General features: G+C 34.4%; 1 protein-coding gene across 1 annotated transcript; it reads right to left on the bottom strand.

The window, feature by feature from the left end:
- Window positions 1–6,099: 6,099 nt before the first annotated feature.
- Window positions 6,100–11,946, bottom strand: LOC135154296 (toll-like receptor 3). Its single transcript, XM_064100358.1, has 2 exons — window positions 7,304–11,946; window positions 6,100–6,104 (listed from the first exon to the last, which is right to left on the bottom strand). Exons 1-2 carry the CDS (start codon window positions 10,542–10,544, stop codon window positions 6,100–6,102), a joined length of 3,246 nt encoding a protein of 1,081 aa, XP_063956428.1. The 5' UTR covers window positions 10,545–11,946.
- Between the last annotated feature and the right edge of the window lie 8,390 nt (window positions 11,947–20,336).

Below are 20,336 nucleotides of genomic sequence, written 5' to 3' on the forward strand. Positions count from 1 at the left end.
CTGATGCGTCTTATGTAGTTGAATTCAAGCGTAAGTATCTTCAGGCTTTTCATCGTTTGCAGTCTATCCAAATATTCAATATTGTTGTAGTTAATGTTCAGATGTGATATGGCATTTGGATACGCCAACATCATTGTGTGAAGGTCATTGATAGCATTTCCATTCAAATTCAAAATTGATAATTTGAATGGAATTTTTGGTAGACTTGTGAGTTTATTGTATGCCAGTTCAAGTTCTGTAAGGTGTGTTGTATTCTGAAGTGTTTGATGATGCCACTCTGTCAGAGAGTTCTGCATGACAGATATTTGTAGAATGATGGGTAACGAACCAAGATATGGAATGCTCTGAAGGAAGTTAGAGTGAAGTTCTATGAGCATAAGTTCTCCTGCATTATCAAAGACTTGCTTCTCGATGTAGTGTAGATGGTTATGGGACAGAAGAAGTTCCCTCAACCTGTTTTGGCATGAGAATGACCCTCTGTTTAGCGTGGAGATGAAGTTCCTGCGCAAGTTAAGTACACCAACATTACATGGGAGATCCTTTGGAACATCTTCTAGATAGTGGTCTGTACATGTCATTCTAAAATTCACACCCTGCTGCTCACAGTGACACGGATCCTGACATTGTGAATTACAGCCCCTTCCATAAACAGTGACTAGTAGTAGGAATATGAAGATATTCATTGTTGTTCTGAGAGAAGGAATTTCCAGATGGAAAAACATGTCAATGAAAGATTTGCATTTCATAGGGATCGTCTTCTTTCTCCTGTGGAAATGATTGAGTCAAGCACACAATTATCAACAAATGGTAATCCAACAGTCTTCACTTTCTTGAAATATTGTATTACTCTTATTTTTCAATGAAGAGCACTGCTTATGGGTAAGACATGCGTACATCATATGCATTATCAAGAGAATACCAGTGAGAGAATACTGAGACTAATAATAGTGAATGTGACTTATATAGTGCCAGATCCACTCTGTAGAGAGCTGGAGGTGTATGAAGAAATTATAAGGTGAACAGAAAAGTTGTAAGAACACTTTTAAAGGACTCGACACATACAATTTTCATGTGCATACAAAAAGAATATTAAAGCAAATGATAGTGATTAGAGCAAGCAAAAATTAGACAACAAACAGAGCTCTATTGGAGGTCATCCAGTAGGCGTTAAGACCCAACCAAAAAATAAATAGTAATAATGATCATTATAAAAATGAGGAAAATGATACTTCTCTCTTTAAGGTTGTAATTAGCTCTGGGAACGAGTAATCCAGAATTTATGCCTCTAGCATTTCAAAGTATTAATTTTTTAATTGCAGAAGATGAATGCTTTTTAGTATATTGATTGAATGTTCTTCCGCAAAAATGCATTGTGAATAATAATAATAATAATAATTGGCTTTAACATCACGCTTTATGAATCTACAATTGCTCAAAGCGCTTCTCAATTACAAAGCCTGCTTTAATGTACGTATGTATGATAAATACTCATCAGGATTTGATACAAAAATGACATCGGCGGGTAATTAATTTAATTAAATTTCTTTTGCTTGGAGGGAATTCTGATTACCATTAGAGCATGATCGGTTCATCACGGATGGACATTTGATCGATTTTCAAATTTTGAAGGCTTGTAACAAATTAAGAATAAGATGAGCAAGGTTTGTTTGTGTATTATAGTGAAAGGTACTAGGACAAAGTATACTGCATGATTAAAAAAGTAGGTTGCCATGGTTACCTACAAACACAAGGATCCACTAAACGTTCCTTTTCACAAGATGAAAATAGTGTTTTAAAATTTGTTGTACATTTCTATTGTTTCTATCTAAACAACTTAACATTGACTAACAATTGTTGATGCAAATATAACACTCCTGTCTCTTTAATAGCTTTTATGTCAAGCATATTGAATTCTAAACCAATATCTAACTTCTGAGAGAATCGCAAATATTTTTCATCATGGATGGACATCACGGACGGACACAGTTAACCCACATCAGGAGGACCTTGTAAGAAGTTCTTGTTATTTTTTTGGAGGAGGTGAACAAATGCTAAATTTGATGAATTGTACATTTCTGAATATGATTGAACAGTGTTGGTTGCACAATCAAGTTGCTGCAAGTTGAACCAACTTGATTGAAATGGTAGCATGCTAGACTTTTATCTCAACTTATGATTGCTTTAAGCACAAAATCAAATGTTCTAATGTTCATTGTTTTATTTTCAGATTATAGACGTGGTACCATGTACATGTACATGAAGCTGATCAATGATGTACGGTACATGTTAAGGCCACCACACACCTTACGACTGTTCGTGATCCGATTTTGGAACAAATCGCAATTTGCTCATTTTCTGAAAGTGTGAATGGAACATATCATTTTATTTGAGGTTAAAATTAATTGAAAGAATACTACCATTTTGAAAGATTGCAAGCCTTTATTTTGGAGTAAAGGTCAAATTAGTTTCAAATCGTAGCCAATCGTACGACTGCTATGACGTCATTACGACTAGATATTAAATTCGCTTTTATTCTAAGAAGGATGATAGCATAGTCACAGATTTGAACATAGGTATTCGTACAATGATTTAGAACATTACACAGTAATATATTCCAAGTCTCAATATTAGCATCAAATTCTACTACATTTTATTCTGAAATCGAGTCGCAGACCAATCGTAAGGTGTGCGGTCGCCTTAACATGTTCATGAATCATAATATCTCATGATCAAATATGTTATAGTAGAGTGGATAAGCAGAACAATTGTGCAAATTATGACTTAAGCATGAAACTTTCACAAGTATTAGTATATGCCGTAAGATTTATTTTAAAGATGGGAGGTAAATTTTTAAATGCTATTTTTGGCTGTTGCCATGGCAACGGATTAATTTCTCCAAAATAACATACATTCCCATGTAAATGGTAAATAAAAATGATATACAGTAGATGACCAAAATGATAATTTTCAGGCTCCCATTTGAAAACATGAAATTTAGAAATATTCAAGATCACCAAGATAGTTCCAATTGGTCTGTTGCCATGGCAACGGCTTGTTTTTCCCCAGAAAAATAAAAAAATTGATTAAAAAACCGTTGTAGAATATGATTTATCTTTAATTTCCCCTAATTCTACAATGTTAAAGATATTTTGGTTGCTAAATGTGTAAATTACATCTCAAGCCATTGCCATGGCAACCAAATAACATCTAATTTACAAAAATAACATGGTTGACAAGACAATGGACAGGTGGAAAATACAGTTAGAATTGACTTAATCTGTATGCTTAAGTTTTGACCCCCTCATTTGAACAAAAAATACAGAAGTGTTCTGCAGGAGTTCTTTATAAAGGTAAAAAAATATGTTGCCTTGGTAATGCTTGAATTTTCAGTTATTTATATATATATATTGGAGCTATCTTGGTGATCTTGAATATCTGTAAATTTCATATGTATTCAATTGGGAGCCTGAAAATCATCATTTTGGTCATCTATATCATGTTTATTTACCATTTACATGGGAATGTATGTAATTTTGGAGAAATTAATCCGTTGCCATGGCAACGGCCGAAAATGGCATTTAAAAATTTACCTCCCATCTTTAAAATAAATCTTACGGCATATACATGTACTTATACTTGTGAAAGTTTCATGCTTTAGTCAAAATTTGCACAATTGTTGTGATTTTTGGAGCTTATCCGCTCTACTATTAATACATGTACTAGGCGTTAATTTTCCAAGAACAAATTTGCCTTAAAGTCTGTTGATCTATCTTTTTTTTTCTGCCTCAGGAATATAAAAAAAAAAAAATTAAAAGGTTGCTGATTCCCGATTCTTGTTTGGTAGATCAAGTATGGCCACAACATTTTGTCAGAGGCTCTCTTGAATATCCCTCTTTTGCCCACTTGTAATGGAGACACCATAACACCAACAGCAGTCATGTATGTAGACCCTGACCGGACCCAAAATTGTAATTGATAAAATCATATACCAATCAAAGTCTTATTAAACTTCTTAACACAGCAATGCAAGCTTTATATATTTTCACTGTTTACTAGCTGAGCAATTTGCCTAAAATTAGCTCCAATTACTGGGCTTCAGAAAAAGGCAACCTTGAATTAAGGAAATCTACAGCTTTGGAGCAGTTTTTGCCCTATAATATTTTATTTCCTTCTGTTTTGGGATAGCTTTCAAATTCTATCTGCATTCAGATTTTGGGTAACAACTTTTCCTGTCATTTGTAATTCAGGCCCAATAATAGCCAGATGAAGATATATATTAAAAAAAAAAACTTTGTGAAGAGTTGTAGCTTTCCATCCGTTTGAGTACTGAATAATTGTCAGTGCCATTGTCTGCTGCAAATTGAAAAAATTAAATTCATAATCTGGAATTTTTTTTTTACGTACGAACCTATGGAAGCACAACCCTCCTGAAAACGACATGTCACAAAATTTAGGCCATTAAAAAAACTTGATACAGCCTACTGCCAAAACTTGTTATTTTGAGTTTTTCATCGCCAAAATACTCAGCTTTCAAGTGGTGAATACACAGAAATTGTGCAAATTCATAGATGTGCATTATCCCACTTCAAGCAAAAGACAAGATAAAATTAATGACAGGGTCTAGCAGTCCGAAATTTTGTCATTTGTTTTATTATCATTATATATCGATACCATGCTGACTGTGTGTCAAGCACACAGTGATATTGTTATATTGTTGTATTAGTTTTACTCATCATCCATGGCTATTTTCAAAAATATTGTTTTTGCTCCAAGTAGTTAGGCCCTACAATATAATTCCTCTTTTTAACCTTTTCTCTCTTTTTTTCTCTGCGAAATCCTTCTCAACTTCCTACCACTCTGTGTCGTGTAGTGTCAGTTGAAGATACGCCCCGTATTTCCTTGGGTCTTCCTGTTGATAAGAGGGGCCCCCACTCAGAACTAACTGTGAATTTGATAGGTTTGTCTGTGAAAAGATGGGCAGGAACATGCACAGATATGACGGAGAAAAAAACATTCTTCAGAATAGTGATTTATGACAATCATAGTAGTGTCACATCTTTGAGAGAAATGAGAGAATTCATGACAAAAGTTACAACGGCTTTCCAGAATACCACACCTGGTGGTCTGATATCCACTTGGTCTACTGATTATGGTATATTGCACTACAGCAAATGAAGAAAGAACAGATCTATAAGCATTTCTTGTAGAACTGCTGGTGTTACACCTCTAGAGTGGATATCAGGCAAATTGGGTGTTGCCAACTAATGTACCAGTTACTAAAATGTGAAAAGAAGGTCACCAACCAACTGGATTGCTCTAGTTGTCACATGCAGGCAGGGTCAAGCAGTAACACCAGGTGCATATGCAGGGGGGGGGGCGGGCTTAAGGGTGCGCCCCCCCCCCTGGATAATCAGCCCCCCCTCGTAAAAGTCCAACTCTTGATCCACGCCTGCACACTGTACTTAAAAACTCTTGAGCCTGTTATTTTTTCAGTGCTTTATTGACAAACAAGATTAGACTAAGTTGAACATTCAAAGGAAGCCAGTAGTATCAAATTTAAGAGTGGTTGGAAAGGATCGATGATCTAGGGAAACCTGTGAAATTAATTGTGATGCCACATTTTTTAATCGTCGAATACAAAATTAATTAATTCAGAAATTTGCTTCATATCTACATTTACTACAACTTTCTTCTTCATGGGTTGTCATAGGCTTTACAGCTATGTTAAATCATGCAATCGATCTCTTTTCTTCATTAAAACAAGGGGATTTTTCACAAAATTTAATATCTACAACGTCTTAACTAGTTCCTCAACACAAATAACATTATTCAAATTGAAAAACAATGGACCTATAAAGTTACAGTACATTGCAGACATGTGTTATGGACCACTGAATTGGCTTGTCATTGGTCCAATTAAGATACATTATTATGCAGATCTACGCATAATTTTGTTATGTTCATGAGTGACTTTCTCTGAGTGAATGATCTTACAAGCAGGACTATAATATGAAATATCACAGAAGTATATAAACACCAGTAAATCTAAAACAAATTGGGCATTTCATTTACTTTTGTCATATCCTTGTACATGTATCCTCAAACTACATATTAAAGATAAATACCAGTAGTGGTAATGACCCTCAAAATGAGTTCGAACAGAATCCAATAAAATACCACCCTTGGAGTGTTTGTATGTATGAATAAAGAATATGCGCCAATTGGCTCTGGAAGAAAATGCATAATTGCTGAGAAACAAGCAAAATATTCACAGAATTCCATCAAATGTCTGGTATTTTTCCAGGAAGTATTAATACATTTTCCCACATAGGCTATTCTGTGGTAGTGATCATTATAATTATTGGTTTTTAGCTAGGATTTCATGATTTCACAAAGATTAGTTTGCACTAATGTACCAGATGTAGATCAATGATGATATTGTGAGTATTAACCTTTATTTAAAAGACTTTCTAATGAAATAATTGTTTGCTGCGTACACTTTCTTTTAAAATTGATGTGCTCATATTTTGTAATAAATACCACCACGCATTGCACATGTAGATCATTGCCAGTTCAACATTTTATGTTCTTGTTAACTGTCCATCAGCCCCAGAATTATTTTTTTAAAATCACCTTTGTTTCGCTGCAATGTTTAAACTTATTCAATGTTGCAGAATTTGTCAGTAGGTTCCAAAACGTAGCCCCCGAAAATAAGAAATGATGATAATGATTTAATGTCTGGTACCTGTAGGTTTATAGTAACTATTTTTAGCATTTTTATCTTATTGAGAAAAGAACAAAGAAAGCCGCTCCAAATCATAGCATTTTCTTCTTATCAAGAGAAAAGAAGAAAGAAATCCGCACCAAAGCTTCGCATATTTTTCGTTACGCCGTTCCGTCCGCTTTGATCCCCTACAATGAACTGCAATTTTGGTGAAAAGCGGCCGCAGAGCGCTGTCCGACCATCGCCTCTGTGCGAGCCCACCCGGTGCCCGTACCGCCGGGGTAGCTGCATGCAGGCTACCCGTTCCAAGGACCCCTGTTTTCACAAACATTTGTAGTTCCGAGGCCCGTTCCGAGGACCCTCCTTTTTACAGCAAGCCCGCTCCAAGGCCCCTGAATTTTGTCTCGCCCGCTGCATATACCTACCACTTTTTTGGTCGTACCCCCCCCCTCCCCCGGGTATAACAGATTTCATTTATAGTCAAAGGGATAAGCTATACAAATTTCAAATTGCACTCTGTGTGTTGAATACAGTAAATGAATGCCAACATCGATACGAACAATACATAACATGACTTACTAATAACATTTGAAGTAGGCATACTTGAAGTTAAAGTATTATTAGTACCACATTGAAGTGTATCTTTCCATTCTTTGGCTAATATTGTAGTACTAGTATTAGAACTGTCTTCCACATTCTCTTCCATTTCCTCTACAAGTAAATCTATAGTGAATTTTGTTTGCCCACCTTCATTCTTACTCCAACAGGTGTAAAGACCAATCATATCCTTAGTAACGTAACTGATTAGAAGTGCATTATGTGGAAGGATAGAAATTGCTTCTGGTAGGGTGTCTCTTACAGTGTTTAGTTGTACCCCTTGAAATGTGACTGACCAGTAAATGTCATTTGATGTTATTATTGGGCAAGGTAACTCAACCATTTTGTCACCAAGGAATGAAAGAAGAGTTTGGTAGGGCTGAGAGCACAGCAGTGGTCGGCAGGTGAAGCTGTTCTTGGCAGCAAGATCAACCACTGAATAGTTGGCATAAGCTAAAGGTTTGTCACATTTTATGGGGGTGAGTATGTGTTTCAGAGCGAAAATAGATTCGATGAGGTCACAATTACATGTCCAAGGATTATTTTCTAATTCAATTTGGATGCTTTTCAAAGTGAAGGTCAGTAAGCCGAGATCAAGCTTTGTAAGTTGGTTGCCTTGAAGGTAAAGACGAGTCAAGTATGTCTGATGCCGTAATGAGCCAAATTCAAAGAACAGTATAAGGTTATAACTTAAATCTAGAAACCAGAATTGATTATGCTTGTCAAATGAATCCTTTAAGATCAATTTTAGTTTATTTTGAGACAGATTGAGACTGTATGCTTTGTTACTTCTTGGCAGACAGTATTTTGGGATGGTAGTCATGGCATTGTTTGACAAATCAAGAATGTTTACAGTGTTTATTAACACATTTTGACAGTGGTCCCCTAGGTTGATAGAAGAGAGATTTAAAAACCATAGATCTGAGAATTCCAAAATGGTTCCTACACTATTACTTGTGTTTCTCACAAAGTGCTCACGAAAAGCCAAATTTTCATTGAGTTCCAAGTAGAGTAAATTTGGAGTATCTTGAAATATGCTCAAGGATGTGTTTGAAAAGGGTATAGAAGGAAACCATATGCCCTCTATATCCTGACCTTCTGAAAACAGGTGATTTGAAATGAGTGTTAAAGGATTTCCACCTAAATATATACATTTTAATTCTAGAATATTTGAGAAAAGACCAGAACGAAGGTGTGTTATGCGATTCCTTTCCAGATTCAATTCCACAACTTGTCTTAAACCAATGAATGCTGTAGGATATATATCAGCTATATCATTATCGTTCAATTCAAGAAATATTAGTGAGGATGCTGATGTGAAAGTGAAATTTGGTATGGAGACAATATGATTCATATTCAGGTATAGTCCCACCAAATTGGGAGAAATTTTGATGTTTTTGAAATCAGTCAAGTTGTTGTTGCATGCAAATATATTGGTTCCTGATAGCTCACTTGAATTTGAAGCTCCAAAGGCATTATTATTAACGTTTATATGAAGAGCTGAAGTAGAAACAACATCAGTGATTCTGTTGCCCTCTGCATTGATATAAACGAGTGTTCTGTCACCAAAGAGGTGATTCAAGTTAAAATGATGTAAAAGATTGTGACTGATATCAAGGCTTTGGAGGGATTGCAAGTTGCGTGTATTAATCTCCATGAATAAATTAAATGACAAGTCCAAAGTTCTGAGATGGATTAGAGTCAAGAAGTCTGGAGAGTTGATGGTTCTGAGTCTGTTATGGCTTATATACAGCTTCTCAAGTGAATAAATGGAATGAAGGAATCTAAGATCAGAAATTTTATTTTTGGCCAGGTTTAATACAGCTAGTCTTGGTGAAGAGTCAAATGTTGAGTTTTCTATAGTGTGAATTATGTTTTCTGATAATTGGAGATTTACAAGTTCAGGAAAAGTTGGAAGGTTTGATAATATTGATATTCTGTTTTTATCGAGCGTGAGTTCACGAAGTTGAGGAAGGCAAATCAGGGTTTTGTTTTCCAAAAATGTGATAGAGTTTGAAGACAGTTGCAGCCACTTTAGGTTTAGCAAATTTCCAAACTTTTTCGTGTTCTTAATTTGATTAGAGTTTAAATTAATGTATTCTAAATTGTGATGACTATCCATGCCAAAGTCAACATATTTTATTCTATTGAATCCAGCATATAGAGAATACAGGTTAGGAAAGGACGAGATGGAAATATTTTGCAGGTCATTCATATCAACATTAAGAATTCTTAGCTTTGTATAATTCCCTCCTTCAAATGTAAAGTCAAATCTTGACAGGCTGTTTTTTCGAAGGAGAAGACTTTGTGGTGTACTGAAGAAAGAGCATGATAATTGAATAATTTCATTGCCCTTTAAATTGATTGTATCTATGTTTGGAATGTTAGAAAAGGCAGGTCTTTGCACAACTCTTATATTGTTTTCTTCCAAAAATATGTGCCTGATGTACATCATATTACAGAAGGAAGAGATATCTACAATGTTGTTGTGCCGGAGTTTGATTGTGTCTAGCAAAGGGACACTTAAGAATACATTGTCACTGATGCGTCTTATGTAGTTGAATTCAAGCGTAAGTATCTTCAGGCTTTTCATCGTTTGCAGTCTATCCAAATATTCAATATTGTTGTAGTTAATGTTCAGATGTGATATGGCATTTGGATATGCCAACATCATTGTGTGAAGGTCATTGATAGCATTTCCATTCAAATTCAAAATTGATAATTTGAATGGAATTTTTGGTAGACTTGTGAGTTTATTGTATGCCAGTTCAAGTTCTGTAAGGTGTGTTGTATTCTGAAGTGTTTGATGATGCCACTCTGTCAGAGAGTTCTGCATGACAGATATTTGTAGAATGATGGGTAACGAACCAAGGTATGGAATGCTCTGAAGGAAGTTAGAGTGAAGTTCTATGAGCATAAGTTCTCCTGCATTATGAAAGACTTGCTTCTCGATGTAGTGTAGATGGTTATGGGACAGAAGAAGTTCCCTCAACCTGTTTTGGCATGGGAATGACTCTCTGTTTAGCGTGGTGATGAAGTTCCTGCGCAAGTTAAGTACACCAACATTACATGGGAGATCCTTTGGAACATCTTCTAGATAGTGGTCTGTACATGTCATTCTAAAATTCACACCCTGCTGCTCACAGTGACACGGATCCTGACATTGTGAATTACAGCCCCTTCCATAAACAGTGACTAGTAGTAGGAATATGAAGATATTCATTGTTGTTCTGAGAGAAGGAATATCCAGGTTGAAAAAGCTTTCAATGTAAGATTGCAATGATAGGGACCATCTTCTTTCTCATGTGGAAACGTCAAACACAAGGATATCAACAAAGGGTAATCCAACGGTCTTCACGTTCTTGAAGTATTGTATTACTCTATTTTCCATGAAGAGCACTGCTTATGAGCAAAGAAATGACTACATCATGATATGCATTGTCTAGAGAGCTACAAGTAAAGAATCCAGAGACTAAGGATATTAAATGAATGATACATGCGACTTATAAAGTGCCAGATCCACTCTGTAGAGAGCTCTAGGTACGTAAAGAAACTGAAGTGAACAGAAATTTTTAAACTGAACAGAGATGCAGTTTTTATGTCTTCAGGAAGTCTATTCCAACGGAGTAGCTTTCCGAAGACATACAAAATCACATACATGTAGATACATGAAGAATAGGCACTTCTCTAAAAAAAAAAATGCCGCTAATTATCTCTGGGAAAAAGATTATCCAGAATTTATGCCTCTAGTATTTCAAAGTAGGGGAGACCGGGGTTAGTTGGAACGCGGGGTAAGTTGAAACATTGTAATTTTCTTTAACGTCTTTAAATAAATTTCTGCAATACTGCCCTCAATTTATTGTCATTATCAACAGCCATCCACCATATTAGAGACAACACATGTGCAACAAGCCTGGTGAAGTTAGAAAGGAATTTTTTGTTGTTGACCTTCTGAGTAATTTTTTTCTCTTTCAGATATGTTTTATTATTTCAGAGAAGTTTATAGATCAAGTTGGCCAGTTTGGGTGTATGATAGACACTTGTACCAAGCTACAAAATGGGGTTATTAATATGCCATGGTGAAGTCCCTTTTTTGTGCTTTAAGCTTATAAACATCAAATGGGCCTCCGGGGTTAGTTGGAACAAAATTGAAGGGGCTTATCCTCGCGCGAATTTTTTTTTACTACACTGCTCGCTGACTTTTTACTTTCAAGTCTTGCGCATCATTTGAGACCAAATTTGCGATGCCTGTGTGCGCGATTTTGAAATTACGCAACATTTTGTATGTGCATGTTGGACCCAAAATTGATCAAAAACGTGATTCGATGTACAAGTTCAATGCAAATTGTGTTTTCAACCAAAAGTCATAAATGTATGAATATTTTTTACTTTTGTTGGTTCAAATAGATTTATTTTATGCTATTTATGATCGCAAAAGAGTCCCGACAAAGTTCATAGGAAAAAACAAAGGTTCGAAAAAACGAAATACAAATAAAAAAACAAAAAATACATAAGAAATTATATTTTTTGCAATTTTTGGTGGATATTTGTTATAAATGTGAAAATTTATACTCTCACCAAAAATTAGCATTCTACTAGGTTAATAAATAGAGTTAAAGGCAAAAACATACAAAAAAAAAACAAATTTTGGGCAAATTTCATATGCTTATTTGCATAATTAATTAATGAAAAAATATAAACAATCAATTTTTGTCTTGTAAATTGGATGCAGAAGTACATGAAATTGCTGATAGTACACTTAATTGCATGTAAAATCAAACGCACCCAAATATATATGCGGAATTCTACTTTACACAGTCTGCTTGCGTGAGTGGCTGTATAATAGAAAACATAAAGTTTAACAAATCCACACTTCAAATATTTTGAACTTGAAAAAATAAAGCAAATAGGCTAAAGGGTCATTCTCAAAAAAATGTTACAATTCACAAAAAAACGTGTCTCGACTATCTTATGGCCGCTAGCTTCACAACCCTGAACATTTTCTACAAAAATATTATCAAGAAAATGACAATAATAGACTAGCTCCACAAAGCATATGCGACCAGTGACTAGTAAAGCTCTAATTTTATTACAAAAGCCTTTTATTTTTGCTTTTTGTTAGAATCGACGCTGTCTCGGGTCAGTTTTATATTTTACTATCATTCTCTTTCCTAAGTAGTCTGTATTTCTTACCTACATTAATGTCTGGTGAGGGCAGCTTGGTGTAAACGTCCGACATACTGCGCTTATCCTAGTATTTGATAATCCCTTTGTGATTAATTTCACTTTTAACTTTGTCCCAAATTCATTTTAACCTCCGTAACGAATACTGCCACAAGTTTTTTCTCCCATTCATACTGAATGATATTATGTGATAATGTGTCTACAAGTAGAGTGATATTCATTAATAAATAATTGATAGGGAATTATCCTATGTGTTTCCTGTATTACACGGAAATAAAGGACTATTCTTAAAAAATAAAAAGTATGACTAAACAGCTTTAACATCCGTAACGCACCTTAAGAAAATATGCACTTTGGCAGTTCTGTTAAGGATTCAGTATTATATAGGATAAGATACACATTTCATAATAAATACAATTTTCAAAGGTATGGCTGCTAAATAAGGACCACGTTGGACCATAAAGCATAAAGACATTAACTTCCGTAACGCATTAACTTCCGTAACATTTTTTCTTGAATATGCTACAAATTTGTGCTATACTGAATCACTCCGGATCATACAGATATAAATCATATAAGGTACCGTCCACCTACTTACCCATAAAATGATAGCTATTCATCCCTGTCAAATTATTATTACACACCTTATTTTCAACATCACTTTGAAAAGAGGGAAAATTGCCAGCGAAAACAATTTCCCGAGAATTATATATGATATTTAATGCTTTTAGAATTTTAAATAATTCATACTACAAATTTTGAATATTGGCATCTTCTTTAGAACTTAAGATTTCTAATTTCCTTTGCTATATAAAGTGCATTAACTTCCGTAACAATTACTGTTAGGGAAGTTAATACACTTCTTTGCTTTCCTTTGCTAAGATTGATAGCACGATTCTAGTTCCAGAACAGGTGACATGGCTTTGTCTAATGCTGTAGTCGGCAGAAATGGTGTAGAGAAAGGGAAGAAGGAGAAACAATTAAGCTTTCATGGACAAGGAAAGAGACAAAAACTGTTTGCAATGGCTCATGAGGAGGGTTAATGTATCACCGATCAAAAATGTGAGCGCAAAGCGCGAGCTAAAACTTGTATAGTCTAACCTGAAAACTTGAAATTCTAGGATTTTTTTGTAAAAATGATCAGGATGTTATCTGAATAAACTATTAATGCGAGTACAAAGTGTTAGCTGATTTTTTTTTTCATATTCTGACTGAAAGCTTGACATTCTAAACACTCTTTGCACCAATCACAAGGGTGGGTATCTTAATTGATGCGACTGTAAATTTTTTATATTTTGATATGAAAACAATAATTTTTGGACGTTGTAATTTGAGAACAAGATATATATCCAATAAACAATTATTGCAAAGGTAAAACGCGCGCTTTTTTTTTAGGTTTAGTCCCCAAAACGGGACATTCTACTAATTACTTTTTGTAATCATAAAAAGGATGGGTGTCTTGCTAAGGAAATGATGCGCAGTGAGTGCGAAGCGCGAGCTGAAAATATGTGTCAATCCAATATGAAAACCAGACATCTTAAGCACGCTTTCAAATAAAGAGGATATAAATTGAATAAAAAATAATTTCATGCAATACAATACAAAAAAACAAGTGGGGATTACATGTATGTACACCATCAATCAACTCTTTTAATATTCATGAAGATATGCATAGACTATATTGTTTCACTAAAATAATGCAAATCTTTAAAATGGCATAACTTCGTTATTTCTTGTTCAATTTTGATCATATTTGAAGTATTTTGTTTGTCTGCTTATTATCTGTTCGAGATCATATTTTTCAGCCTGGATGACCCCTTTAATGTGCATGAAAAGCGCTTGAATAATCGATATAGGCCTACTGACATGAAAACATGGAAAGGGGTATTTCAAACACTCACGCTTTGTTGGAATTTATAAATGAAATACGTATTTCGATAATCAAACATTTTAGCTATTCATATTTTTTTTTTAATCACGAATAGGAAGCGTAATTGCGTATCTCGATAAAACAAACTAATGAAAAAAAAATGCGATTAGATCATATAGATTCCATTAATAATTTATGTATTTGTGAATTTTTAGCCTCTTGTTTCATTCACCTTACTTTTTTATTATTCATTTCCCCATGTCCTTTTTAAAATGTTTTTTCCCCTATTTTTCTATCTTTTTTGGCTATTGGCAAGCGGCGGGAGTCCTCGTAACCCAGAGAACTCGTCCTGGTTACGGGACTGCGATTGTTACATTTTGTTTATTGCCAGAAACTTTAAAGATGAACTGTAATTCTGTGGCCCGGTTATTCGGTTTTCTCATTCCAACTGTGAACAAGAACGACAATAAAATTACAGTTTCCGTTTCCTGTTTATGTTTTTCACAATTTTTTTTTTTTTGGGGGGGGGTGGCAAATTAAGCTATGCGTTCCATATTTATCTTTATTTATTAAAAAAAAGGTTATACGAATACCTAAATATGGATTTTCCTAAGCTAACAAATAAATACTGCAATTTGTAACTTGATTTAACTTCCGTAACAAAGATTGACAAGGGTAAATGCCACTCGAGGATTTGATGGTAAAGTATCTTGGGATTCCCAAAATTGGTCATGCATTGCTTAGGATCTTGCTTAGGATTACTTAGGACCAGAAACTTGTAAGATGAACTACAATTCTGTGGCCCGGTTATTCGGTTTTCTCATTCCAACTGTGAACAAGAACGACAACAAAAATGAGAGTTGTCCGTTTCCTGTTGTGTTTTTAATTTTTTTTTATTTGGGGGGGGGGGGAATTAAGCAATGCGTTCCACATTCATCTTCAATAAACTAAAAGAAAAATGTTATACCAATACCTTAATATGGATGTTCCTAAGCTAACAGAATAAGTAGTGCAATTTGTAACTTGATTTTAACTTCCGTAACGAAGGTTGACAAGGTTAAATGCCATCGAGAGGATTTAATGGTAAACTATCTTTTGATTCCTAGCATTGGTCATGCATTGCTTAGGATCTCAGGTTATGGATGAAAGTTATTTTAAGGTTGCCTCATTCAAATTATGAACATTAAACTAAACGAAAGATGTGCAATGATTTTTATGGTACTTTTTGTTAAATGTTATTTGGTAAAATCCTGCTTCTGAAAAAGAATATTGAATATTTTTGCTATCTTGCAAACATTTTTGCTTCAGTAAATAAAACTGTTGATACCACACTGAAACTAAATGGTGTGCATTTCTATTTCAATCATTTCAAAAGTGATTTAATTGAGTAACATAAGTGAACAATGCTAACGATTAACCTCCGTAACGTTGATATACAGTGCTTGAGTTAATCCGGTCAGTACTTCAAATTGAAGCAACAGCGACATGCCCCTTTTCTGTTGCCACTTTCTCATACATGGTACTTTCACAATATGTATTTTTCAACCCATTTTGTAGACTTCATTTTTACAATTTTTCCCCCCATCAATTGTAGCATTTTTCTGAGAATGACCCTAAAACCATGTAATATTTAACAGTTTTAAGTAGTTTTAGTCATTCTTAATTGACCATGCAGTGTTCCAACTTACCCCATACCATGTTCCAACTTACCCCATATTGGGGTAAGTTGGAACGTTTGCGATGGTCTTGTTCAAGGTGGATTTTTTCAGTTACCATAATAGAGTTAAAAATTTTATGGGGTACATTTGAAGCCCTTAGATATATGCTTCAAGCTGATATATTGATTGTTTCTCGAATAAAATCTATTTGGATTTTACAGCCATTTTTGTCAAAAATGTTCCAACTAACCCCAGTCTCCCCTTTCTATTCGTTAATTGCAGGAGATGATTGCTCATTTATAGTATATTCAATGACTTTGGCAAAAATGCAATGCAAAATGTCACAGAGGGAATTCGGCTTAGATCAAATTTAAAGAAAATTATATGGGGGATGATTAGTTTAAAGGTCAAGTCCACCTCAGAAAAATGTAGATTTGAATCAATAGAGAAAAGTCAGACAAGCATAATGCTGAAAATTTCATCAAAATCAGATATAAAAAAGGAAAGTTGTGACTTTTTAAAGTTTCGCTTATTGCACAATTTAGTCACATGCAAATGAGAGAATCGATGATGTCCCTCACTCACTATTTCTTTTGTTTTTTTATTGTTTGAATTATACAATATTTCATTTTTTACAGATTTGACATTAAGGACGAAGTGGACTGAACCATAAAAAAACAATGGTAATTCCATGTGTTCAGGGAGAAATAAAACTTTGTTTCACAGGATATTGGGGAGAAAAATAAAATATTTTATATGATAAAATACAAAAGAAATAGTGAGAGAGTGATGTCATCAGTTCCCTCATTTGCATACTGACCGGGATGCGCGTATAACTGGGTTTTTTTATTCAGCAAAATTTAAAAATATAATTTTCTTATTTTACATCCGATTTTGATTAAATTTTCAGTGTTATGTTTGTTGGATTTTTCTCTTTTATTCAAATCAACTTTTTGTTGATTTTTCTTTATTTATTCAAGTCAGCATTTTCCTGGGGTGGACATGACCTTTATGCAAAATTTTAAAATGTCATAACTTTCTTATTTTACATCCGATTTGATAAGTGTTATGCTTGGTGGATTTTTCTCTTTTTATTCAAATCAACTTTTTGTTGGAGTGGACTTGTCCTTCAAGTTACAAAAAAGTGCTTAGAATTTCCATTCTTAAGGTAGAAATATGAAAATTTTAGCTCGCGCTTTGCGCTCGCATTATTTGATTGTAGAAATATGTAACTTCTTCATGGTTATACTGCAAGCAGTCCTTAACAGGTACCTTTTCGATCAGTTCAAAACATATATTAAAAATTGGGTTCGTAGTAATTATTTAGTTGCATATACATCTTTTTCAGTATTACAAACATTGCCCAGAATGTTCAAATTTAAGGATTATAATATTATATTTTTATGTTGATTTATAAGAATAAAGCTAAGAAGTGACAACTACGACTACCCCTTCAAACACAAAAATTATCTTAGAGCGGCCAATTGGAGAAAATATGACTGAAAAAATTCCGGGCTCCCCCCCTATTGGTGAAGGCTGGATCCGCCCCTGCTTGTGTGTCAGTGTGTGTTGGGGAGGGGTTATTTGGCATGTGTGGGGGTATGTTTATGAATTACAATACCATTTATTGGATTTATGTATTAAAATATCTCCCCAAACTGATAAACACAATTACAAAATAATGGAACAAGAAATCCCCTACCTATACCATTGCAACATAATGCAAATGTCTGTCCGTGATAAAATTTTGTCCGTCCGTGACAATATTCAAATTCAACTTTCGCATATGAATATTTATTGATCTGGGTCTTATACATACACATTTTAGGTCTTTTGCTAGTGAGATAGCTCAGCATGTTTTTGTTTTTAAGTTCATTGCTCTAGCAATAGAACATACAAATTTTGAATTTTCTGTCACGGACGGACAAATTTGCATGAATATAAAAATGTGGTATGACCATTCCTGGACAAATATTTCCCAATATCTTTTTTTTATTTTACTTGTAAACAAAACTCAAGGCAATCTGATTGTCAAAATAGGACCAAATCAATATTTCTCAAAAGCTTCCATCTGTGACAGCAGTGTTGTTCAATACCCCTATTCGAAAGTGATTCATCTCAGTCGCTTTCCGGACCTTACCAATTAAACAAATATGGATTTTAGTAATCTTTGATATTAATGAAATATCTGGCAGTGATAACATCAGAAGAATATAAAAATGAATTTTTTACCCCAATGCTCACTTTAACCGATCAGATTCTATAATATTATTTCCATTGGATTCATGAGATGCAATATTTTGCCACTTCAAAGGCTTCCTCTATATTTATAAAAAAGAATGAACTACGAGTACAAGAACTAGATTATAAAGATCTATTGCTCTAACTTATTTAAGTAGGCTATAAAACAAATATACCAGTAGGAGTGGGCTATACATGGGTCAAATATACTTTTTTTGTCATTGTGATATGGCAACAGTTTTGTTTTATTCCTTGTAATGTATCTCAACATGAAATGACATTATTTTTTGTCTCAGGTCAGAGAAAAAGTGTGCCGGGCCAAAATCAAAAATGGCCGCCCAAATCCCCCCAAATTACAACTTCTTTATTTGGTGGTCTTTTTCTCTGGTTTTGGTGTCTATTCATATGTGTTTTGGGGCAGGCAATTTGTTTTTCCTAAAATTAGTACTTTTAAAGCATTATTTGTAGAGTTAAAAGCTGATTTGACCTAAATTAACCAATTTTTAGAGCCCTTTTTCAGCCAACAAGTAGGTTTCATCATCTTGTGGTTCTTGCAAATTAGATGATGCAAGTTTAACAATAGCAAGCAGCTTCATATAGCTATATTAATTTTATTCCTCTACTTTGGGTTTCACAGATATTTGCGAAATATAAATGTCATTTATCCATAGGGGCTACACAGTATACAATGTACTGTACATACTGCACTTCATACACATATATGTCCATGCATTGGCCACCATGACATATAACAAGGTCTGCATATAAACAATTATGTCATAGAAGTGAGCTCTTAGGTTTAGAATTAGATGCCTCAGAAATTGAAGATATGATTTGAATCAGAAATTGAAGACATGTTTTGTCAAATATGCTCATTCAGCAAGTGGAGAGATGAGGTACAATGGATTATAGTCAACCCTACATTATGGCATTTACACTGTAGCTATTCTGGGCCCCATTGCATAAAAGTTGCCATTATGGTAACTTTGCCATCCAATGGTAACTTGCATGGAATCCTTGATTCTGATTGGCTGTTGATCAGCATTACCATGGTAGTTACCTGACCCCTTAAACATAGGGTAAGACACCACATCCAGGTAAAAATAACCTCTAAATAAAGACGATATGGCTAAAAATGTGATGTACATATATGTGTATGTGCAATTTATGTTACATCGGGTTACATAATGTAAATCAGCTGACAAGTAATCAAATTCACAATTCCCAATCTAATTCTCAGGAGCTCATTTCTACAACACTATAGTTTATATACAGGCCTTGTTATGTTATGCATGGATATATATATATATATATGCCGTGTACATGTAGTATGTACATCGATAAAGCCCCTACGGATAAATGGCATTTTCTTTTATTTGATAAGATTCATTTTGCAAATATCCGTAAACTCCTAATTTAGAGGAATAAAAGCAAGCTATATGAAAGCCGCTTGCTACTGTTCAAATAGTATCGTCTAATATCTAAGAACCACAAGACGATGAAACCTACTTTTTGGTTGAAAAAGGGCACTAAAAATTGGTAAATTTGGGTAATATCACCTTTTAACTCTACAAATAATGGTTTAAAAGTACTATTTTTTGGAAAAACAAATTGCCTGCCCCGAAAAAAATATGAATAGACACCAAAAGCAGAGAAAAAGACCACCAAATAGAGAAGTTGTGGCCAAAAATGTGATTTTGGGGGTTTTGGCGACCATTTTGGATTTTGGCCCGGCACACTTTTTTCTCGGACACAAGACAAAAATGTCATTTCATGTTGAGATAAGGTAAAAGGAACAAAAAAAAAACTGTTGCCGCAGTAAAACCAAATATCACCAATTTATAGCCCACTCCTAATACCAGGCATTTTTTTCGAAAGTATAGAGGGAATTATTCATCCTCGGTTGTACTGGCAAAATCATGCCAGTCCAACCTCGGATGAGTAATTCTCGCTATACTTACTCAAAGCCTGATATATTTATTTTAGTGGATTTTGCGAATTGACGATCAGCTGCGAATTGATCATTTCATTTTGTGAGATCCATGTCATCTTCTTTTGTTGC

This window comes from Lytechinus pictus, chromosome 1, assembly GCF_037042905.1.
Source record: "Lytechinus pictus isolate F3 Inbred chromosome 1, Lp3.0, whole genome shotgun sequence".
Lineage (NCBI taxonomy): Eukaryota > Metazoa > Echinodermata > Echinoidea > Temnopleuroida > Toxopneustidae > Lytechinus > Lytechinus pictus.

Excerpts from the sequence above, each read along its gene's own strand:
- LOC135154296 (XM_064100358.1), bottom strand. The coding sequence starts at position 10,544 with ATGAATATCTTCATATTCCTACTACTAGTCACTGTTTATGGAAGGGGC.